General features: G+C 48.5%; 2 protein-coding genes across 2 annotated transcripts in view; one reads left to right on the top strand and one right to left on the bottom strand.

Annotated features, from left to right (window-relative positions):
- LOC140460782 (uncharacterized) overlaps positions 1-25067 on the top strand; it is a 133117-nt gene that overhangs the window by 46593 nt on the left and 61457 nt on the right. The gene's annotated exons all lie outside the window — the stretch shown is intronic.
- The window catches only part of LOC140461032 (uncharacterized), a 32548-nt gene continuing 16300 nt past the window's right edge, over positions 8820-25067 (bottom strand). The window contains exon 3 of the mRNA XM_072555816.1: positions 8820-14118. Within this exon, the coding sequence (XP_072411917.1) occupies positions 13183-14118 (936 nt within the window). The 3' untranslated portion in view covers positions 8820-13182. The remainder of the gene's footprint in view (positions 14119-25067) is intronic.

The following is a 25067-nucleotide window of genomic DNA, read 5'->3' as shown; positions in this document are numbered from 1 at the left end:
TCACTTGGAGGTTGCCACTGATGATGTTACCTAGCCAGGTAACAAAACGTCTGGATATCAAACCTACAGCTCAGCGAGCAAACCTACACCCTAAACATCATGCTGCAAATACAAACTCACCCCCATGGATGATCTATCTTGTGTGTGTATGAGACAGAAAAAAGTCTACGCCCGTGCTGTATATCTCTATGTCTATTTGATAACAGATGCTTTATTTCTGATGGTGTAAATGTTGTTGTAATTCATAGCTGGGTACTAATAGATGCAAGGGTGACAGAATTCCTCAAGTAGGGCACTGTAAGATTCCTAAGAGATTCCTGGTTTACTTCCTCATGAACAAACATTAAGCACGTGCGCCTATTTATGATTGTTTCATTTTTCTTATTTGATTCCCTGCTGTGACTGCACCTTTTATCAGGATGGTTGACAGGCTGGGAGATTGTGGGTTGGGTCTGGATTGAATATTTTATTGTTCCAGAAGTTATAAAAGGGGCGAGGGGGGGGGAGGGAGGTCAAAGCTTTAGCAGAAATCCAGCCGTGCTGAGAACAGACCAACATCTTAGTCTGTGGGAATAGGAGGATCAACAGAGGACAGAGAAATCAGGGCCTGAAACCCGAGCTGACACCAGTCCACCCTGTGATCAGTGCTTTGATTAGCAGCATCCTTTTACATCAGTCAATGCCAGTTGTCAGACAGGTTCAGCAAGGTAAGTGGTATATTAGCAGGTTGAACTGAGATTAGAAGTGGGGATGTCTTCCTGCAGTTGGGGGGGTCATTGAATATATTTAAGGCTGAGTTCCTCGGATTTTTGAACAATAAAGTGTGGATTTTTTTGTGCGCAGGAGGTGGGTTTTTCTTTTGAATGGTTTATGTGTTGGATGCAGGTCCAGTATCCACGTTGAAAGTGGAAGGCAAGAAAATGGTTTTAAGACCACGACAGAACAGTTACTGTTAGACAGCACAGAAACGGACCCTTCAATCCAACTAGTCCACGTTGACTACGTTCTCAAACTAAACTAGGGCCACGTGCCAGTGCTTGGCCCATATCCCTGTGCACCGTGCCTCTTCATATACTTATCCAAATGTCTTTTAAACGTTGCATCTGAATGTGCATCCACCACTTCCTCTTTACATTCACTCCACACATGAACCGCTCTGTTTATAAACAAACTTTTCCTGATTCTGTCCACTCCTTGAATTCATTCCCTTTCCTTTCGGTTGCTGCAAGTCGTAAATTGAAGCCCAGAATGAAAAAAATGGAAAAGGAGTTGGGAAGAGAGTACCCTACTCACAGATGGTTGACAGAGTAAGGAGGTTGCAGTCTGGAGCAAACTCAATCTTCACTCAGAGACAGAGCAGCAGCAGCTTCCGAGGCTCATGTTCCAACGTTTGCATTCAGACAATAGGAAGGCTCTGATTGGCAGGAGGACCAGTCACCTTCCAGTCCTCCAGGGCTCCTGACTGGCCTCTTTCACCACCCTGTCTCCCAATGATTCAACTTTCAAAGAACTATGTACCTGATTTGGAGATGCCGGTGTTGGACTGGGGTGTATGAAGTTAAATTTCACACCACACCAGCTGATACTCCAACAGGCTCATTTGTAAGCACTAGCTTTTGGAGTACTGCTCCTTCATCAGGTGGCTGTGTCTTATGATCCTGTACCACAAACACCCCATGAAGAAGCTCATGCTTCCAAATAAGCCAGTTGGACGATAACCTGGTGTTGAGTTTGAACTTTATCCACCCCAGTCCAACACGGGCACCTCCACATCGTTTCCAATGAACCAAGCACACCCTTCTCAGTGCTGCCAGGAAACGACAATGCTGATCACATTGCACTCCTGAAAACTTTACAATTTCTAACACTACTGGCTACTCATTCACTGCTGCAATCGATACACAACATTGGAAACATAGTACAGGAGACTGTCAGAAATGGGCACAGCAGGTCTGGCAGCACCTGAGGAAGAGCTTTTACCCGAAATGTCGATTTTCCAGCTCCTCGGCCGCTGCCTGACCTTCTGTGCGTTGCCAGCACCACTCTAATCTTGACTCTGATCTCCAGTATCAGCAGTTCTCACTTTCGCCTGTAAGAAATGAGCAGTTTTAAAACAAAAACCTGTTGCAGTTTAAAGCTCTCATTGAGAGTCTGAGCTCAGTGTGAAGTTCAGGTAATCTTTATTGTGACCCAACTTTGTTACAGCTTCAGAATCTCCCAGCAGAAAGGTGTAGAAAAAGTAGCAATTTTTTAAAAACAGCTCAAGGTCAAAGTGCAACCCCTCACTTTCTTCATTATTGGTCACCACTGAGTAATTGCATCCTTGGTACAGCCTTAACCTGGAGGAAGTATTGCCTCACTCAGCAATTTCAACCTGTATGTAAGAAAGTTGGATGAGCAGCATAGAGTCAACCAGACTGCTGTGGGGCTGGAGTCACGTGTAGGCCAGACCGGGTAAAGGATGCAGCTGGGACGACTTGCTCTAATAACTGCTCAAGTCTTCCCTAAAAAAAAAGAACTGAGTGAATCCGGTGGGGGTTTTCTTCCACCCCCACCCCACCAACAATGGTTTCACGTCAGATTCTGAACTCCAGATTTCTGACCAAATTCCAATTCCACCATCTGTCACAGTGGGAATCGAACTTGGGAGCCACTGGAACTGGGTTGATAGTCCAGTTAATAAAGGCACTCGGCCGTCATTCTTTCAATCCCCCTGCAATACCACGTGATCCCGCTGGTGGGTCAGCAAGGAGGCGGCCTGGGTAAAGGCCTTCCTGCACTTGGGGCAGTTGAAAAGGCCTCTCCCCGGTGTGGATCCGCTGGTGGGTCTGGAGGTTGGAGGAATCGCTGAAGCTCTTCCCGCAGTCAGGGCAGGGGAACGGACTCTCCCCAGTGTGACTGCACCAATGAGTCTCCAGGGCAGATGGGAAACGGAAGCCTTTCCCGCAGTCACCACACTTTCATGGTTTCTCCACTGGGCAGGATTCCTCAGGTTTCTCCATGGCTGAAGCTTCAGCCCACACAAATGCATGTGGAGCCTCTCTCCACCGTGAATTCCCCTTTCCAGACCGTATAGCTGTTACACGCTCCTCACTCAGTGCACTGCAATGGTAGGGTCTCTCATCCAGTCCCACTGATGCTGAAAATGTACTCAAACAGGAACCAAAAAGCTTTGCTCCTTCTCACAGAATCATAGTTGAAAATCTTTGTGGTCCCGATGGATTGAGTGACTGTCAGACATTGACGTCAAAGTGAGGACTGCAGACACTGGACAGTCAGAGTCAGAAATTACAGCACTGAAAAAGCACAGCAGGTCAGGCAGCATCTGAGGAGCAGGAGAGTCAACGTTTCAGGTATAAGCCCTTCATCTGTTGATTTTGAAACTTCCGTCTTCAGATCCTCAAATGTAAAAAGAGATTACAAAATGTCATCACTGTCAGTGCAGGGTAGAAATTCTGAACAAGGAATTCTACTTTCTGCGGAATATTCTTTTCTTTTGTTGTTCCACAAAATTGAAAGCACCATCCCACTCTCCCTTCCCCTCTGTTCTCACTCCGCTCTGACTAATTCCCCTGAAGGTGCTGATTCAGGATCTTACAGGGGCTGAAAAGCAAAAACATCAAGACTGACATCTCTCTGAACTTTGGATAATTCCACCTGAAAGTTAATATCTTCCACAACATTGGGATACTACTGAGAGGGGAGCAGGTCTGATTTTGGGAAGCAAAAAAAAAGAGTTTGTGCCAATCTCTTCCCTTCAGAGTGTGGAAGCAGGCCACCCGGCCCCACAAATCCACACCGACCCTCTGAAGGGTAACAGACCTACCCCTATTGCTCATCATTTACCCCCTGATTATTGCACCCAACCTGCACATCCCTGGGCACGGTCAATCCATCCTAACCTGGACAAAGTTAAAAATCACAACACCGGGTGAGTGTTCAACAGGTTTATTTGGAAGCACTTGCTTTCAGAGCGCTGATCCTTCATCAGGTGGTTCTGGAGAATAAGACCATAAGACACAATTTATAGAAAAACATTATAGTATCCTGCCCTTGAAATGATACATTGAACAAACCTGGATTGTCAAGTCTTTCAGCTTTTAGACTGGGTTGCAGCTATCATTAACATGTAAATCCCAGACCTTCCTGCAAGGCACCTTATCAAGATAACTCGAAGTTTTATAGCAAAATGTGACATCTCAGCTCAGACAATGCATTAAAGGTGTGAGGTCAGAGTCTGTCTGTATCCTGATCTGGAGTCAGACTGGTTCTATTTCCAAAGGGGAATTTACACAATATTACATAGATTGACTGCCTGCAGATTGTGTACTTTTTGAACAAAACAGAATGTATCTGCAAATATCATTCTGCAAATACAAATTCACCCCCATGGCCTTGTTATGTGCATGTGTGCATGAGAGAGACTCTTTCTGTGCTGTATAGCTCTATGCCAATTTGATAACAGATGCTTTAGTCCTGTTGATGTAACTATTGTTGTAAATCAGAGCTGCATACTAACAGCTCGATGTAAGAGAGAAAGAATTCCTCAAGTAGGGCACAACACGAATCCTGGGAGCGCCCTATTTCTGGTTTACTTCCTAATGAATAAACATTAGGACACGAGCACCTATTTATTTCGAATGTTGTTTCATTTTTCTTGTTTGATTCCCTGCTGTGACTACACTGTGCCTGGATGGTTAACTGACTGGGAGATTGTGGGTTGGGGCTTGATTGACTGAATGTTTGATTGTCCCAGAAGGTGTAAAAGTGGGGGGTGGGGGGGGTCCAAAGCTTCAACAGAAATCCAGCAGAGCTGAGAACAGACTGACATCCACATGCCTTTTAAATGTTGTAATTGTGCCAGTTTCCACCACCTCCTCTGGCAGTTCGTTCCATACATGCACCACCCTCTGTGTGAAAAGGTTTCCCCCCCAGATCCCTTTTAAATCATTTCACTCTCACCTCAGACAAATGCCTTCTAGTCTTGGACTGCCCTACCCTGGGGAAAAGACCTTGGGGTTTCCCCTCTATCCATGGCCCTTACAAAGGTCTATAAGTTTACCCCTCAGCCTCTGATGATCCATGGAAATGTCCCTGGCCTATTCAGCCTCTCCCTTTGGCTCAAATCTTTTCTGACACATTTCAAAGTTTCATAACATCTTTCCTGCAGCAGGGAGACCAGAACCGAATGCAGTATTCCAAAAGTGGTTTGACCAATATCCTGGACAGCCACAACATGACTTCCCAACTCAGCTACTCAATGCTCTGACCAATCAAGGCCATCCTACCAAATGCCTCATTCACTATCCTGGCTACCTGAGAACTATGGAACCTGCACTCCAAGGACTCTTTGTTCTGCAACATTCCCCTTAACTGTGTCAGTCCTGTCTGGATTGCTTGACCAAAATGCAACAACTCACATTTCTCAAAATTTCATTCCTTCTACCACTCTTTGGCCCATCCGATCAATTCTCTTTCCTCTCTTATTCCCTAGAAGCTGAAAATCTCCATCCCACACACTCTCCATCCATTCTCACTTTGCTGACCCTAATCCCTGCTATACCTCATCCTGAAGGGTCTGGTTCATGCTGATTGCGAAGAGGTTTCCATTGGTGGGACTGACTCGGACCCAAGGGCCAGAGGGCACAGCCTTTTCGAACGAAGATAAGGAGAAACTCCTTCAGCCAGAGAGCGGTGAATCTGTGGAATCTATTTCCACAGCAGGCTGTGGAGGCCAGGTCACTGAGGATACTTAAAACGGAGACAGTTTTAAGTATGAAGAGGATCGAGGGTTATGGGGAGAATGGGGTTGAGAAACCGAGCAGCCACAATTGAATGGGGTGAACAGACCTGATGGGCGAAAGGGCCTCATTTCTGCTCCTATGTATTAGGGCCTCTTGCTGTCCTGGATATAGGGAGAGAGAGAGAGTTGGGAGCAGGACTAGGCCATTCGGCCTTTCGAGTTTACACCAGTATTGAACAGTTCATAATTGAATATGAATATACCTACATCTAGGTGGATAGGCTGGGAGTTTTTCCACCGGAACACAGGAGGTTGAGAGGTGACCTTAAAGAGGTTCATTAAATCATGGGGAGGGTAGACGAGGTGAACCGCAGGTGTCCTTTCCCTAGGATGTGGTTTCAAGATTTGGGAGCAAGTGAGGAAGGTGAGTGGAGAAAGATTATCAAAAGACTTGAGTAGCACTTTTTGTTTAAAAAGAGTAATTTGTGTGTGGAATCAATGTCCAGACACGGTGGTTGGATGCAGGTACAGTAACAAGGTTTAAAAGACATTTGGATAAGTACATGAATAGGAAAGGTTCAGAGAGATATGGGCCAAACACAGGCAAGTGAGACTGGTTTAGTTTGTGCACACAGTCAGCATGGCCTTCCTCTATAAACATCCACTCCTTTCTTGTTCAAAAATCAGATGAACTCAGCCTTGAATATATTCAATGACCCCCTAACTGCAGGAAGACATCCCCACTTCTGAACTCAATTCCTCTTGCTAATACACCACTTGCCTTGCTCATTGCCTGCTGCACCTGTCTGACAACTGGCACAGAAGGACACTGATGCCCCTCTGAACATCCACGCATCATTCCTGATGAAGGGCTCGTGCCCCAAACTTCGACTGTCCTACTGCTCAGATGCTGCTTGACCTACTGTGCTTTTCATTGCCAGACTTAACCTGGGCAAGAAAATAGTTTTAAGACCAGTACAGAACAGTGACAGTCATACAGCATAGAAACAGACCCTTCAGTCCAACTAGTCCATGCTGACTAGATTCACAAATTAAACTAATCCCATCTGCCTGTGTTTGGTCCTATCCCTCCGAACCTTTCCTTTTCATGTACTTATCCAAACATCTTTTAAACATTAATGTACCTGCACCTACCACTTCCTCTAGACTTCATTCCACACACAAACCACTCCTTTTTTTTTTAAAAAGAAAGGAGCTCCTCAAGTCTTTACAATCGTTCTACTCTCACCTTAAACGTTTGCTGCCTAATCTTGAAATGACACCTTCCATTCACCTCATGATCTTTTAAACCTGTCTAAGGTCACCTTCTAACGTCCAATGCTCCAGTGAATAAAGTCCCAGCCTCTGCTTGATGTAGGGAGATCCATATCCATTTGTGATCTGTTCAATGCTGGTGCAGGTGTTCAAAGTTTGGGAGAAGATTTGTAGCTCGGGTGCTCATTGTTGTGGTTCTGTTCGCCGAGCTGGGAATTTGTCTCGCAAACGTTTCGTCCCCTGTCTAGGTGACATCCTCAGTGCTCGGGAGCCTCCTGTGAAGCGCTTCTGTGCTGTTTCCTCCGGCATTTATAGTGGCCAGTCTCTGCCACTTCCGGTTGTCAGTTCGAGCTGTCCGCTGTAGCAGCTGGTATATTGGGTCCAGGTCGATGTGTTTGTTGATAGAGTCTGTGGATGAGTGCCATGCCTCTAGGAATTCCCTGGCTGTTCTCTGTTTGGCTTGCCCTATAATGGTAGTGTTGTCCCAGTCGAATTCATGTTGCTTGTCTTCTGCGTGTGTGGCCACATCGACCTGGACCCAATATACCGGCCACTACAGTGGACAGCTGGAACTGACAACCGGAAGCGGCAGAGACAGGCCACTATAAATGCCGGAGGAAACATCACAGAAGCGCTTCACAGGAGGCTCCCAAGCACTGCTGGTGCAGGCTTAAAAGACCAAATGGCCGACTCCTGTTCCCAATTCTGACAGGTTCCCAGGACATTTCCTCTGCTCTGAAGCTCTTCAACCATGTTGTGCTACATTGGGGAGACTGGGCGCCTCCTAGCAGAGCGCTTTAGGGAACATCTCCGGGACACCCGCACCAATCAACCAAACCGCCCCGTGGCCCAACATTTCAACTCCCCCTCCCACTCTGCCGAGGACATGGAGGTCCTGGGCCTCCTTCACCGCCGCTCCCTCACCACCAGACGCCTGGAGGAAGAACGTCTCCTCTTCCGCTTCGGAACACTTCAACCCCAGGGCATCAATGTGGACTTCAACAGCTTCCTCATTTCCCCTTCCCCCACCTCATCCTAGTTTCAAACTTCCAGCTCAGTAACTGTCTCCTTGACTTGTCCGGACTTGTCCGACCTGCCTATCTCCTTTTCCACCTCTCCACTCCACCCTCTCCTCCTTGACCGATCACCTTCATCTCCTCCCCCACTCACCCATGGCGGGGGGGGGGGGGGGGGGGGGGGGGGGGGAGGGTATGGGTGGGATACTGTTCAGAGGGCCAGAGTGAAATAGATGGGCTGAATGGCCTGCTTCCACCTTGTCGGAATTCGATGACCCTCCCCACAAAGGAGCATTTTATCTGCATCTATCCTGTCAAGCCCCTTTCAGAAATCTACTGGTTTCGATAAAGGTATACAGCACAGAAACAGACACTTCGGTCCAATTTGTCCATGTTGACCAGGATTCCAATCTAAACCAGTCCCACTTGCCTGCATTTGGCCCATATCCCTCTAAACCTTTCTACTCATGTATCCATCCGAATGCTGTTTCAATGTTGTCACTGTACCTGCATCTACCACATCCTCAGCAAGTTCATTCCACATGCAATTCACCCTCTTTCAAAATATTGCCCCGCCGGTTTCTTTTAAATCTCTCTCCTTATATTTAAGTAAAAATGCCCCCCCCCTCCCCCTCCCCCTCCCCCTCCCCCTCCCTAGTTTTGAGTTCCCCAGCGCTGGATTGTTCTATGTTCTAAACTTAGTGCAGGAGGCTGAAAGAAATGAGCAGCTTTAAAACAAAAACCTCTTGGAGCTCAAAGCTTTCAATGAGAGTCTGAGCCCGGCGGTAAGTTCAGGTAACCTTTATTGCAAACCAACTTTGTTACAGCTTCAGATCCCCCCAGCAAAAAGGCAGAGAAAAAGCAGTTGCTTTTTGAACCCCACACCTCCCCTCCTCCTCACCCCCCCCACCCTGTCTTTACTATTGGGTAAAAACAATGACTGCAGATGCTGGAAACCAGATTCGGGATTAGTGGTGCTGGAAGAGCACAGCAGTTCAGGCAGCATCCAAGTAGCTTCGAAATCGACGTTTCGGGCAAAAGCCCTTCATCAGGAATAAAGGCAGAGAGCCTGAAGCGTGGAGAGACTAGTGAGAGGAGGGTGGGGGAGTGGAGAAAATAGCATAGAGTACAATAGGCGAGTGGGGGAGGGGATGAAGGTGATAGGTCAAGGCGGAGGGTGGAGTGGATAGGTGGAAAAGAAAATAGAAAGTTAGGACAAGTCAGGGGGACAGTGCTGAGCTGGAAGTTTGGAACTAGGGTGAGGTGGGGGAAGAGGAAATGAGGAAACTGTTGAAGTCCACATCGATGCCTTGGGGTTGAAGTGTTCCGAGGCAGAAGATGAGGCGTTCTTCCTCCAGGCGTCTGGTGGTGAGGGAAGGGCGGTTGAAATGTTGGGCCATAGGGCGGTGTGGTTGATTGGTGCAGGTGTCCTGGAGATGTTCCCTAAAGCGCTCTGGTAGGAGGCACCCAGTCTTCCTAATGGGTTGTGGGGGGGGGGCGGGGGGTGGACCTAACCAAGTAGATATGCAAGGCGGAAAAGGGGTGGGGAGGGAAATATATCCCTGGTGGTGGGGTCTTTTTGGAGGTGGCGGAAATGTCGGCAGACGATTTGGTTTATGCGAAGGTTGGTAGGGTGGAAGGTGAGCACCAGGGGCGTTCTGTCCTTGTTACGGTTGGAGGGGTGGGGTCTGAGGGCAGGAGTGCGGGATGTGGACGAGATGCCTTGGAGGGCACCTTTAACCACGTGGGAAGGGAAATTGCGGTCTCTAAAGAAGGGGGGCATCTGGTGTGTTCTGTGGTGGAACTGGTCCTCCTGGGAGCAGATCCGGCGGGAGCGGAGGAATTGGGAATACGGGATGGCATTTTTGCAAGAGGTAGTGTGGGAAGAGGTGTAATCCAGGTAGCTGTGGGAGTCGGTGGGTTTGTAGAAAATGTCGGTGTCAAGTCGGTCATCATTAATGGAGATGGAGAGGTCGAGGAAGGGGAGGGAGGTGTCAGAGATGGTCCAGTTAACTTTAAGGTCATGGTGGAATGTGTTGGTGAAGTTGATGAATTGCTCAACCTCCTCGCGGGAGCACGAGGTGGTGCCAATGCAGTCATCAATGTAGCGGAAGAAGAGGTGGGGAGTGGTGCCGGTGTAATTACAGAAGATCAACTGTTCTACGTAGCCAACAAAGAGACAAACATAGCTGGGGCCCATACGTGTGCCCATGGGCTACCCCTTTGGTCTGGAGGAAGTGGGAGGATTCGAAGGAGAAATTGTTAAGGGTGAGGACCAGTTTAGCCAAATGAATGAGAGTGTCGGTGGAAGGGTACTGTTGGGGACGTCTGGAGAGGAAAAAACGGAGGGCTTGGAGGCCCTGGACATTGCGGATGGAGGTGTAGAGGGATTGGATATCCATGGTGAAGATGAGGTGTTGGGGGCCGGGGAAACGGAAGTCTTGGAGGAGGTGGAGGGCGTGGGTGGTGTCTCGAACGTATGTGGGGAGTTTCTGGACTAGGGGGAATAGGACAGTGTCGAGGTAGGTAGAGATGAGTTCAGTGGGGCAGGAGCACGCTGAGACAATGGGTCAGCCAGGGTGGTCAGGCTTGTGGATCTTGGGAAGGAGGTAGAACCGGGCAGTGCGGGGTTCCCGGACTGAGGTTGGAAGCTGTGGTTGGGAGATCTCCTGAGGTGATGAGGTTCTGTATGGTCTGGGAGATGATGGGTTGGTGATGGGGGTTGGGTCATGGTCGAGGGGGCAGTAGGAAGAGGTGTCTTCGAGTTGGCGTTTGGCTTCAGCGGCGTAGAGGTCAGTGCGCCAGACTCCCACTGCGCCCCCTTTATCCGCTGGCTTAATGGTGAGGTCAGGATTGGAGCAGAGGGATTGGAGGGCTGCGCGTTGTGAGGGTGAGAGGTTGGAGTGGGGGAGGGTGGGTAGACAGGTTGAGGCGGTTAATGTCCCGGCGGCAGTTGGAAATGAAGAGGTCGAGGGCAGGTAATAGGCCAGCGCGGGGTGTCCAGGTGGATGCAGTGTGTTGGAGGTGGGTGAAGGGGTCCTCGGAAGGTGGGCGGGAGTCCAGATTGTGAAAGTAAGCTCGGAGGCGGAGGAAGTGTTCGACATCACGGCGTGTATTAAATTCATTGATGCGTGGACGGAGGGGGATGAAGATGAGTCCTTTGCTGAGGACTAATCGTTCATCCTCAGTGAGGGGGAGGTCTGGGGGGATGGTGAAAACGCGGCAGGGCTGGGAGCTGGGATCTGGTGTGGGTGTGGAGCTGGGAGTGGGGGCGGAGCCGGTAACTGGAGTGGGTGTGATGGTGGGGGGGAATGGGGGGTGGAGTCATGAGCTGGGGTGGTGTTCCCCTCAGGGTTCTGTAGGCCAGGAATGGTGACGGTGGGATCTGTGGGGGGCATGTCAGCAGAATGCAGGTGAGTGGCGTTGGTGGGGGTGGAAGTGGGGGTGACCACAGCAGTAAGGGTGGCGGAAGTCACTGAGCGTGTGACATCAGCGATGATGTGAGGGGCAGAAATGATGTCACATGTGATGCATGAGGAATTGTGAGGGGCGGAAGTGGCTGTGGGAGTAGCCATGATGGGGGCGGAAGTGACATCAATCAGCGTGGGGGCGGCAGCTGCACCAGCCGCATGGCTAATGGCGTCCGAGCAATTTCAGAGGCCGGGGGAATCTTCTGGAATGTTTGAGGAGCGCTGGTTATGGAGGTGGGTGGATAAAGGTTTGTTGTACTTACAGTTTTTGATGTTTAAGATGGAGTTGAAATACTGTTTGTTGAGAGTATGAATTCTCCTGAGGATGTAGTACAGAGGGGGTCCTTTGTAATTCTGAGAGAGTGTGGCCCTCAGCTGAGGCAGGGCTGACTGGAGAGAGGTTAGGTGACGGCGCATTGCTGCAAGCGTGGAGCGGAGGATCCTGAAGGAGAACCGTTGCTGGTGTTTTTGAATCTGTAGTCTGTACTGTTTGTCCTGTTCGGATCCGAACTCTGCTGGTTTAAAGGTGGTCCAGAGTCTGTGTAGGATGAGTTGGTTACGGAGGCAGGCACTGAGGAAGCGAATGGGGCTGTGGTAGCGAGTCTGTTTCAGGATATGGTTGAAGAGCCTCAGGGCAGAGGAAATGACCTGGGAGTTGCAGTGGGAGAGGGACTCCCTGAGATTCTTGTAGAGAGAGAGGAGGAAAACTTCTTCAAGGCAGGCATCCTTGCAAGAGGATCCGCTGTAGGGTTAAAATCAACGAGGTAAAAACAAGGACTGCAGATGCTGGAGACCAGATTCTAGAATCACACAACTCCAGGTTGGAGTCCAACAGGCTTCTTTGGAAGCAGTAACTTTTGGAGTGCTGCCTCATCATCAGGTGGTTGTGGAGGATAAGATCCTGAGACACAATTTAGAGCAAAACATTCCAGCGTCCTGCCACTGAAATGGTATATTCAACAAACCTAGATTGTTAAGTCTTCCACCTTTTCAAATAGGTTGCAGGTCTCATTACAATGTGAATCCCAGAATCGAGATAACAAGGTTTGATAGCAAAAGCTCACATCTCAGCTCATTAAAGGTGTGAGGTCAGAGTCGGCCTGTATCCCAATCTTGAGTCAGACTGGTTCTGTTTCCAAAGTCAAAGTTACAAGCTATTACCTGTATTGACTGCCTGCACACACCACACCTCCCCTGTCCCACCTCCCTCACTGTCTTCACTATTGGCGAGCACCAAGTTGTCCCTTTGTAATTGGATCCTTGGTACATCCGTAACCCGGAGGAAGTATTGCCTCACTCAGCAATTTTAACCCATACCCTGTCTCCAAGTAAGTGTCTCCCTGCTCATTTGCCAGGAAGGGGCAGTGTAGAGTCAACCAGACTGCTGTGGGTCTGGAGTCAGGTGTAGGCCAGACCGGGTAAAGGATGCAGCTGGAACGACTGAGTGAATCCTTTCCCACAATGGCGGTTCCCTTCCCTAACAAGGGACAGAGGGAATCAGATGGGGGCTTTCTCCCCCGCACCACCCCCTCCCTGAAACGGTCTCATCGTCAGATTCCGAACTCCACATTTCTGACCGAATACCAATTCTGCCATCTGTCGTGGCGGGATTCAAACCCGGGACTCCCCAGAAACAGGTCCACAGTTCAATTGATATTGGCACTCGGCCGTCACTCCTTCAATCCCCCTGCGATGGCACGTGAACTCGCTGGTGCTTCCGCAGGTGGGAGGAGTAGGTGAAGCCCTTCCCGCACTGAGAGCAGGTGAAGGGCCTTTCCCCGGTGTGGATCCGCTGGTGGGCCAGCAGGTTGGAGGAGCTGGTGAAGCCCTTCCCGCACTGAGAGCAGGTGACTGGCTTCTCCCCGGTGTGGACCCACTGGTGGGTCAGCAGGGAGGAGACCTGGGCAAAGCCCTTGCCACACTCGGGGCAGCTGAAGGGCCTCTCCCCCGTGTGGACACGCTGGTGGTTCCGCAGGTTGGAGGAGCAGGTGAAGCCCTTCCCGCACTCGGGGCAGCTGAAGGGCCTCTCCCCGGTGTGGATCCGCTGGTGGGTCAGCAGGTTGCAGGAAGTGCTGAAGCCCTTCCCGCACTCGGGGCAGCTGAAGGGCCTCTCCCCCGTGTGGATACGCTGGTGGATCAGCAGGTGGGAGGTATACCTGAAGCCCTTCCCGCACTGAGAGCAGGTGAATGGCCTCTCTCCTGTGTGGATCCGCTGGTGGGTCAGCAGGTGGGAGGATGTGCCGAAGGCCTTCCCGCACTCGGGACAGCGGAAGGGCCTTTCCCCCGTGTGGATCCGCTGGTGGGCCTGCAGGTTAGAGGAATGTCTGAAGGCCTTTCCGCAGACAGGGCAGGGGAATGGCCTCTCCCCGGTGTGACTGCGCCGATGAGTCTCCAGGGCAGACGGGAAATGGTAGCCTTTCCCACAGTCGCCACACTTCCACGGTTCCTCCACAGGGCGGGATTCCTCAGGTTTCTCCATGGCCACAGCTTCAGCTGCACACAAACACGTGTAGAGCCCCTCCCTGCCGTGAAGTCCCCTTCCCAGGCCGTATAACTGTTTCAGGCTCCACACACAGTGCGCTGTAACAGTGGGGTCTCTCGTCCAGTCCCACTGATGCTGAAAACTTCCTCAAAGAGGAACCAAAAAGCGTTGATCCCTCTCACAGAAATCACAGTCAAAAATCGTTGTGGTCCTGATGGATTGAGAGACTGTCAGACATTGACATCAAAGTGAGGACTGCAGACACTGGAGAGTCAGTCAAAAAATGTGGCGCTGGAAAAGCACAGCAGGTCAGGTAGTATCCGAGGAGCAGAAGACTCAATGTTTCGGGAATAAGCCCTTCATCCATTGATTTTGAAACTTCAGTCTTCAGATTTTCAAATACTCTGCAAAAAGAGATTACAAAAGTCATCACTATCAGTGCAGGGTAGAAATTCAGAACAAGCAATTCTACTTTCTGTGGAATATTCTTTTGTTGTTCCACAAAACTGAAAGTACCATCCCACTCTCCGTTCCCCTCTGTTCTCACTCCACTCTAACTAATTCTCCTGAAGGTGCTGATTCAGGATCTTCCAGGGCCAGAAAAAGCAAAAACATCAAGACTGACATCTCTCTGAATTTTGGATACCTCCACCTGAAAGTTAATATCTTTCACAACACTGGGATCCTGCTGAGAGTGAGCAGGTCTGATTTTGGGAAGCATAAAAAAAAAGTGTGTCAATTCAGGGTGAACCTGCAATGCAGCTTCTTGAGGAAGGACCAGACACAAAATGGTTAATGACACCGAGAAGGTGAAGCAAAATGAGACATCAAGGCATTAACACCGACACACTTCAGTCAAACTCTTCTGCTCCCAGTCAGGGCAAAACATGCTCTGAAAGTCCAGCCTTCACAACCACACTTCTGCTTTCACTGAAGACAATTAGAGTCACGCAGCACGGAAACAGACCCTTTGGCCCAACCTGCCCAGATATCCTAAATTAATCTAGTCACGTTTGCCATCACTTGGCCCCTATATGGGCCGGGTGCTGACAGCTGGGACGAAATTGGGTTGGCTCTCTTGTCAGCAAGGACGAGTTGGACCGAAGGGTCTGTTTCTGTGCTGTACATCTCTATGACTCCAGTCACATTTGTAGGTAATATTAACGGAGAACTCTGTTCCCAGCTTTGTATTTGTCGGCAACTGCATGGTACTTATCATCCTCAGGCGGCCGGCCTTGTTGAATGTTTTAACCAGACTCACGACTAAACTTGCCAAATTAATGGCAGAGTCTGGCCCCTCCTGTTTATGTTAATCCCTGTGGCCTTATTCCAGATGCGATCCATGTCTGCGGGCAAGACACGACTGTCTCCAGCTGAGAGTCTCTCTGGTCACCCCCTCCGTACCCTTTGGAACGATTCAGCTCCCTTCTCAGTCCACGTCCACCACGTGACCGAAGCAATGATTGGTTATGTTCTTGCTCTAATGAATGTTATGTCTGCCTTTTACTCCCAGGAGCGTGCGGCCTACAGCGATGTTCCCTCCCTTTCAGCCTCGTCACGGGTAGACCCTGGTTCGTTGGTGCTCGTCAAGGACTGGACTGGCAAAGGTCTCCAACCTCATTGGGATGGCCCCTTCCAGGTTTTACTTCCCACCCCTCCGTCGGCCAAAGTTGCTGGGCGCTCAGCTTGGGTCCAACGGCACCATTGTAAATTGATTGACCGCACCAATCAAAAGGGGGAAAGACGAGGAGAGAATCCTGGAATCTGAACAAAAGGAGTGGACCCTGTCCATTTGGGTTTTTGAATCCTGCTGTTGTTCTAATGTTAATCTTATTACAGATACTTGAACTAAGAGGAGGGACATGTGGGGGATCACTTATCTCCTCACCTTTCTGATCACGTACAACATCCTGATGGGGAAAGGCTCTAAGTATGGATGGGACCGGGAATGATCAGAGGTTATCCACCACCCATACTGAGGAGATGTCGTCCAGTGCACCGGACCAGACCCCTTTGACGTGTGGAACGTGATGAAGATTGATTATTGTAATGGACTCTTACATCAGAAAGACCAGATGGTCCATCTGGACAGTAGAAATCAGGGGGAGTTACCATGGCGTTACCGAACCTGTCTTTTTGATCTTACCTGCAGACGCAAGCCTAGTGAGGATAAAAATGATCAACCCTGTCATTATGGTAAATATTTCAAGGGCGCCCAGGAACACCATCCCTTTTTGTAGGACGGGCCGACTCGAGAAAAGGGAAGCCTGATAGGGGAAACTCCTCAATCCACAAGGAACTTATTTATACAGGCCCACAGAACGCTCTTCACCCCAGAGGCAGTAGTATGTTACTCCTCTCTATCGGGAGATGACTTACTTGCCCCGTCCCCAGTCCCCGATTCCATTCTATTTGTCAGACTCCCTACTGCTGATCCTGTGAAGAGAAATATCACTTTCCAATACCTCCGGTCTGTGTATACAAACAGCTGGTGTAACACTGCCTGGGGTACAGCAGGCCTTATGTGGCACATAGACCTGGAATGGAACCCTTCCCTTGTGCATTTAACATAGAACATAGAAGAATACAGCGCAGTACAGGCCCTTCGGCCCTCGATGTTGCGCCGATCAAAGCCCACCTAACCTACACTAACCCACTATCCTCCATATACCTATCCAATGCCCGCTTAAATACCCATAAAGAGGGAGAGTCCACTACTGCTACTGACAGGGCATTCCATGAACTTACGACTCGCTGAGTGAAGAACCTACCCCTAACATCAGTCCTATATCTACCCCCCCCTTAATTTAAAGCTATGCCCCCTTGTAATCGCTGACTCCATACGTGGAAAAAGGTTCTCACTGTCAACCCTATCTAACCCCCTAATCATCTTGTACACCTCTATCAAGTCACCCCTAAACCTTCTTTTCTCCAATGAAAACAACCCCAAGTGCCTCAGCCTTTCCTCATAGGATCTTCCTACCATACCAGGCAACATCCTGGTAAACTTCCTCTGCACCTGTTCCAGTGCCTCCACATCCTTCCTATAGTATGGCGACCAAAACTGCACACAATATTCCAGATGCGGCCGCACCAGAGTCTTATACAACTGCAGCATGACCTCAGGACTGCGGAACTCAATTCCTCTACCAATAAAAGCCAGTACGCCATATGCCTTCTTCACTGCACTATTTACCTGGGTGGCAACTCTCAGAGATCTGTGTACATGGACACCAAGATCCCTCTGCTCTTCCACACTACCAAGTAGTCTACCATTAGCCCAGTAATCCATCTTTTTATTACTCCTACCAAAGTGAATCACCTCACACTTAGCTACATTGAACTCCATTTGCCACCTTTCTGCCCAGCTCTGCAGCTTCTCTATATCCCGCTGTAACCTGCCACATCCTTCCTCACTATCTACAACTCCTCCGACTTTCGTATCATCCGCAAACTTGCTCACCCAACCTTCTAACCCTTCCTCCAGGTCATTTATAAAAATGACAAACAGCAATGGTCCCAAAACAGATCCTTGCGGATTTATAGGCCTTTTCTCTTTTCAGAACCTGATACTGTCACCAAGACCATGTACAATAGAGCGAAGGGAGAGCCCAACGGGAACAGCATTCTGAGGACCATTGTCTCCCATACACTGCAAGTGCTCGAGTCACTTGGCCCATTTTTTACAGCGCTCAAGCGACTCCTCTTGCAAAACGTTGACCCTATACTCCTGTAGACCTGACCAGACCCCCTGCTGTAACATTTCAGTAACCTCTTTTGACAAACTCTCCCTAATATACACCAAACCAGACTATTATTTCTTCAGCTAAGGTAAAGCTACCAATTTCCTTGTCCTGGATGGCAAAGATGTCTCTCATAACGTCACTACCGGAGCCCTTGTTCCCACAACAGTACCTTGTCCAGGCCAGTGGACAAGTCGATGGAATCTCCATCTGCGGAGGATGCAGCGGTCACTCCCAGCCAACCTTGCTCCAACTGGAAGGATCCCAATGGACTGGGTGACAATACAGGACACCCGATAGGCTGGGGAATCCAGAGTACCCTGAGGTTGGAAGGATCGGCAGGGGTGACAAGTCAACAGAAACGCAATTCCCTCTTTTGTGGCCTGACCATTTGAGGAAATAAGAGTAAAGAGGCTCTGGAACAGAGTAAACTGGGATTATCAGACTTGTGTCTTTACTCTATGCAGAATCGGTATGCCTTAGACTATATACTCGCCCGGGAGGGTGAGGTCTGCACCATTGTCCAAGATAAACGCACTATGGGCATTCCCAATCTCACTAGCAATATGACTAAGATACAAGAAGAGATTCAAGTAGTCCGTGACAGAATGACTGAAGGGACCAGTTGGGGAAACTGCAGATTGGGCTGATAGTACAATTGGCTTATCAATTTAGCTATGTCTGTTTGTCGGTATTGGTATTGTTAGGTATTTAATTGCTAGGCTTATGAGGACCCTTAGTGATATAGATTTGCCCCAGAAGATGCTCCTTTTACGATCTGATGGCTCACCCACATGTGTCAATGGTGATGATAAATATGACCAGATGAGCTGTGAAGATGGTAGTGCCTCTCTACAGGATGTTGATGGCTGGACCACCTTGAAGGGCATTCGTTTGGACTAGCCTTCTCTTTCAGTGATCGCGGTGCAATCAAAGGGAGGAATGAGGGTGTGGGCATCTGGGTGATGAAGTCTATAGCCTTAAAACTTGTCTTTAAACATTCAGACTAAAATGTAATGCTGAATCATTGAATACATTTACTGCACTAGAAAATAAACAGGCAGGAAGGCTCAGAATGAGGAGAGAACTTAAAGATAGGGATACCTGGGCTCACCAAGTGATAACAGGATGCTGTAAGGCAATTAAGAACGTTTGCCTCAGCATCGGTGAATCTGTGTGAACAGGACACCAAGTGATAACATTCACAGCCGTTCCCTTGTGAGACCATTTTAGTGCTGAGACTGTTGAAACCCGTAGAAAATTAACTCTTAGTGCTTATCTGCTATGGATTGAATTGAATTGCATTTTGGGGCTTTATGATGAGAGATTTTTATTCCAGGCTTCCAAAGAGAATGATTTCCAGGACAAACCAAGAGTGAGGCTTTACAGGTCTGAGTTCTCAAAGGATTCCCTGGGCCACCTCAAATCTCCACTTTAACATGGGAGGTAGGACAAAATAGCTTCTGCTTGGCTAACTCGGTGGGACTGAGTCAGGCAGATACGACTCAGAACAAACAAGAATCCACAGACGGATGTAAATCCAGTGAAAAAAATTGCAAATGCAGAAGTAACAAATCTGAACCTAACCATCAATCGCAGAAGTAACGTTTAATCCTCACCACTAGCCAGGACAAATACGATTCCAAGAACAGGTTGTCTACAAGAAATTATGATAGATTAGATTAGATTCCCTACAGTTTGGAAACAGGCCCTTCGGCCCAACCAGTCCACACTGACCCTCTGAAGAGTAACCCACCCAGAACCATTTTCCCTCTGACTAATGCACCTAACACTATGGGCAATTTAGCATGGCCAATCCACCTGACCTGCACATCTTTGGACTCTGGGAGGAAACCGGAGCACCCGGAGGAAACCCACGCAGACACAGGGAGAATGTGCAAACTCCACACAGACGGTCACCCAAGGCTGGAATCGAACCTGGGACCCTGGTGCTGTGAGGCAGCAGTAGCGAACCACTGAGCCACCATGCCAGCCTAGGCTAAGTCAAAAATGCACGAGGACCTTGCGGGATCTGATTGGTTGTTACTATGTGATCATGCTCAATGTCTGACTCTGAACAATGTACATAAGTTCTATCCAAACTCTGTAAAAGTCGGCGGATTCTTTTGGCACTCTAGGAGTACTCATCGGTGGCTCAGTGGTTAGCACTGCTGCCTCACAACACCAGAGTCCCAGGTTCGAGTCCAGCCTCGGGGGACTGGCTGTGTGGAGTTTGCACATTGTCCCCATGTCTGCGTGGGTTTCCTCCCACAATCCAAAGATGTGCAGGTTTGGTGAATTGGCCATGCTAAACTGCCCGTGATGATAGGTGAATTTGTTAGAGGGAGATGGGTCTGGGTGGGCTACTCTTCAGAGAGTCGGTGTGGACTGGTTGGGCCGAAGGGCCTGTTTCCATACTGTTGGGAATCTAATCTAATCCTTCTGGGCTGATCAGAGTCTACCGACCCGGCCGTATCAAAGAATAAACTATTGCTTGTATGATTGACAAAGTCACTTCCAGGTGTGCTTATTGACCAATCCCAGAAATCCAAAGATCCGGACAGCAGTCCAGATCAGAACAACCAGATAGGAAATGGTTAATGTCCCCAGGATGTGGGGAGCAAAATAAGACACCAAGGCGTTAACACGAACACCAGGGAGAACTTGAACAGACAGACGTGACAAACATTAGTGGCAAGCCAGAATCACAGATGTACAGCACAGAAACAGTCCCTTCAGTCCATGCTGACCAGATATCCTAAATCAATCTAGTCCCATTTGCCAGCACTTGACCCATGTCCCTCTAAATGCTTCCCAACATTTACACACACCACCCTCTGTACATAGGAGTTGCTCCTTAGGTTTCTTTAAAATCTCACCCTAAACCTATGAGCAACCCCAGATCAAAGATCTTGTCTGTTTACCCTCACCATGCCCCACATTATTTATACAAGGTTGTAGGGTCACCCCTGTGGGAAAAAGGTAAAGTGGTGTTACTTCTGCAACCATAATTGCTTCTGCAAAGTAAATGAACTAACATCAGGGTATAATTGTTTCAGCTAACAGTGGAGTTAACAAGAATGAAAGCTATGTGAAGGAAATATATAATTGCTTTTGTATTAGCTAAAATGTGCATACATGAAATGTGCCTGCAAACAATGTTACAGACAAACAGATAAAGGTGCTGTGAGGGGAGGGGGTGTAGATGAAACTAGATGTGCTCGTACAAACAGTTATAACCATCTATTTCCTGCTTCTGCAAAAACAAAAAAACACAATCAAGGAGGTCAGAAGGCTCAGTGTCGGCGGAAAATGGGAGGAAATGTTGCTTTCGCAAACAAGGAAGCAGCTAGCAGTGAAAGAGGATATACGTTAACACTTTGTTCACACACAAGGCCGGATAAGGCAAGAAATAGACAAGAGTAATGGGCGCCACCGGGAAAGAATGGAGCTTGGAACATCAGGGCGGGGGGTTGGGAATGAGGGAAAGAGGCTAAATGTGCAGGAACGAAGGTGGAGGAAGAACAGAGGATGCAAAACCGGCTTGAAGCTGCAATGAGGAATATTGCATGTGCTGTACTTGTACCTGTTGCAGTTACTGGTGGGAATCGGGTGCATTTTAAACATCAAAACAGAAAAGATATCCAGCCCTCCCCCTTCCCAATCTCTATCCTTCAGTCCCTCCTCACCCGGGTAACTAAGACACATACCTGAATTTGTGGAGTCTGCTCCCTCCCTGGATTCACTCCAGTTGCTCCAAGTGACCAATTTCCCCTCCTCCCATCTCTGTCTCCCTCCCAGGATGAAGAGTCGCCCAGAGGGAGGGAGATTCACTTTGAAACTGACAGGGCCACTTCCGCGTTGTGACGTCACAAAGAAACTAGGGGCGGGGCGAGGCCTTCAGCGGGCCGCCGCACCGCGCATGCTCGGCCCCAGCAGCAGACGGGGAGGACAACTCACTTTCCAAACCCCCTCCCTTCAGAGAATCCCCACAGTTTGGAAGCAGGCCACTCGGCCTCACCGACCCTCCCAAGGGTCACCCACCCACACCCATTACCCCTGTCCCCATTGCTCTAGATTTAACGCTGAGTCATGCACCTTACCTGCACCTTATGCCTAATTTAGCATGGCCAATTCAAACTAACCTGCACATCCCTGGGCACTATGGGTAATTTAGCCTGGCCAATCCACCCTAACCTGCACATCCCTGGGCACTATGGGTAATTTAGCATGGCCCATCCACCCTAACCTGCACATCCCTGGGCACTATGGGTAATTTAGCATGGCCAATCCACCCTAACCTGCACATCCCTGGGCACTATGGGTAATTTAGCATGGCCAATCCACCCCAACCTGCACATCCTTAGACACTATGGGTAATTTAGCATGGCCAATCCACCCTAACCTGCACATCCCTGGGCACTATGGGTAATTTAGCATGGCCAATCCACCCCAACCTGCACATCCCTGGGCACTATGGGTAGTTTAGCACGGCCAATCCACCCTAACCTACACATCCTTAGACACTATGGGTAATTCAGCATAGCCAATCCACTTTAGATTAGGTACTGGAAAAGCACAGCAGTTCAGGCAGCATCTGAGGAGCAGGAAAATCGACATTTCGGGCAAAAGCCCTTCATCAGCAATAGAGGCAGTGTGCCTGCAAGGTGGTGAGATAAATGAGAGGGGGGTGGGGAGAAAGTAATATCGAATACAATAGGTGAATAGGGGTGGGGATGAAGGTGATAGGTCAGACAGGAGGGTGGAGTGGCCTGTTTGGATCCGAGCTCTGTTTGGTTAAAGGTGGTCCAGATTCGGTGTAGGATGAGTTGGTTACGGAGGCAGGCACTGAGGAAGCAAATGTGGCTGTGGTTGCGAGTCTGTTTCAGGACATGGTTGAAAAGCTTCAGGGCAGAGGAAATGACCTGGGAGTTGCAGTGGGAGAGGGACTCCCTGAGATTCTTGTAGAGAGAGGAGGAAAACTTCTTCAAGGCAGGCATCCTTGCAAGAGGATTCGCTGTAGGGTTAAAATCAACAAGGTAAAAACAAGGACTGCAGATGCTGGAGACCAGATTCTAGAATCACACAACTCCACGTTGTAGTCCAACAGGCTTCTTTGGAAGCAGTAACTTTTGGAGTGCTGCCTCATCATCAGGTGGTTGTGGAGGATAAGATCCTAAGACACAATTTAGAGCAAAACATTCCAGTGTCCTGCCACTGAAATGGTATATTGAACAAACCTGGATTGTTAAGTCTTCCACCTTTTCAAATAGTTTGCAGGTCTCATTACAATGTGAATCCCAGACTTTCTTGTTGTCACCTTTGAGAATACACGGTTTTATAGCAAAAGCTCACATCTCAGCTCAGACAATGCATTAAAGGTGTGAGGTCAGAGTCTGCCTGTATCCCAATCTTGAGTCAGACTGGTTCTATTTCCAAAGTCAAACTTACAAACTATTACATGTATTGACTGCCTGCAGAGTTTTGCTTTAAAAATTGCACATAGAATGTATCTGCAAATATACATCCCCTCCCCCTCCCCCCAACACGTGCACACACATACACACACAAGTTTGTTGGGTGAATTCGCACTTGCAGAATTATGCCTTACTTCGCTCAAAAATTGCATGAATCCATGTAAGATTCTGTCTGAGGTCCATGCCATCCTTCAAGATGCCCCTGATCTGTTCGAGTGCCCAATATTAGTCTTAAATGGCGAGTAGAAATCTGAAGTATAATTGCTCAGTTCAGGATGTCCAGATTTGAATGAATTCGACATACAGGACACATTGGGCAACAATTAAAGACTCCGTTGTACTTCCCCCAGGTTGTGGACTCATGCAGAGACACTAACAACTTGTGTTGAAAACAGTGTTCGATTTGCAAATGGAACAGCTGAGAGTTTGCACACTTGGTTAAGCAGCAAAGTGTCACAGCCAGGATTTAGGAGGCTCAACTCCCTAATTTGGACTGTTCTGGAATATGAGTGCCTCATTAACCCTGGAAGGAAGGAATAAACAAAAGCTGACAAATTGAGATATGAAGCAAGTTGGAAAATGTTACAGAGAGACGCACACAGGCAGAAGTTTGCAGGAAAGTTAACACTTCATAATCTGGTTTCAATGCACATTAGCCTGGGTATGATACTGATATCACAGGGGCCTCAAAAAGGGCACTCCCTCAATACTCAAACCAAAACATGGGTGCCCCCTGCTGGACTGGTTTGTGTTCACTCTTTGCTGCTGCCTATTTCAGTTGATGATGTACATTATTGTACATGCTCACAAACCTGGTGGCACCCAGATTTTGGGAAAGCAGCTAGGAAAAGATCTGAAGCGTGTTTAATTTGTGAACAAACAAGGTGCATACTCTAAGAGGGATGCCCTAAATAAGCACTACCGCAGTTAGGCGATAGTGTGGGGGTTAAAGAAGAAGAAAAAAAGAAAAAAGAAAAAAAAAAGGGATGCCCTGTGTTTGTTAACCACTTCCTTGCCTGGTCGGTCTTTTCTACTGGTCTACAACTTGCATATATAGTATCACCTCCCATACATTGTCATGAATATTGTCTAATAAGAGTATATGTATTTAGTAGATGAATCAAAACCATCTCAATGACTGAAACAGCTGACACTGTATTGTTGGACAAGTGGGAAATATTTCCATCAGTTAACCAAAGTTAACTTCAAAGTTTACAGTCACGGGTATGTCAAGCTGAAGAATTAGGACCGGGGCATTTTGGAGCCTGCTTCCTCGGGCAGAGAATTCTGCAGATACACTACTCTCTGGGAAAACCAGCAGCCCTCACTTCGTCCTCCTCATCTCAGTCCTAAACCTACTCCCCCCAAAGCTTGAGGCCTAGTCTCAGCCACCAGCAGAAATGACTGGATAGGGTAGGGCTTCATCCTCTCAGTGCAATGAATTCCCACTTGCCACCAAAATCCCAGATGTACTCACTTCGTGGTTGCTGTCTCACAAATGAAAGATTTCATTCTAACTTCTTCTGGTCCTAAGAAGGGCAAAACATCTTTGAAAGCTGCTCGGAAAGCCCTGCCTTCACAACCACACTTCTGCTTTCACCGAAGACAGTTAGAGTCATACACCACACAAACAGATCCTTCAGCCCAACTCGTCTATGCCAACCATATATCCGAAATCAATCTATTCCATTTGCCAGCATGTGGCCCATATTCCTCAAAACCCTTCCTATTCATGTACTCATCCAGACGCAGAGGGATGTGGGCCAAATGCTAGCAAATGGCACAAGATTAGTTTCGGATATCTGGTCAGCCTGGACGAGTTGTACCAAAGGGTCTGTTTCCGTGCTGTATGACTCTAATC

This window comes from Chiloscyllium punctatum, chromosome 36, assembly GCF_047496795.1.
Source record: "Chiloscyllium punctatum isolate Juve2018m chromosome 36, sChiPun1.3, whole genome shotgun sequence".
NCBI classification, from domain to species: Eukaryota; Metazoa; Chordata; class Chondrichthyes; order Orectolobiformes; family Hemiscylliidae; genus Chiloscyllium; species Chiloscyllium punctatum.
Note: the sequence above shows the minus strand (reverse complement) of the source record. Positions and strands in the feature narration are given on the sequence as shown.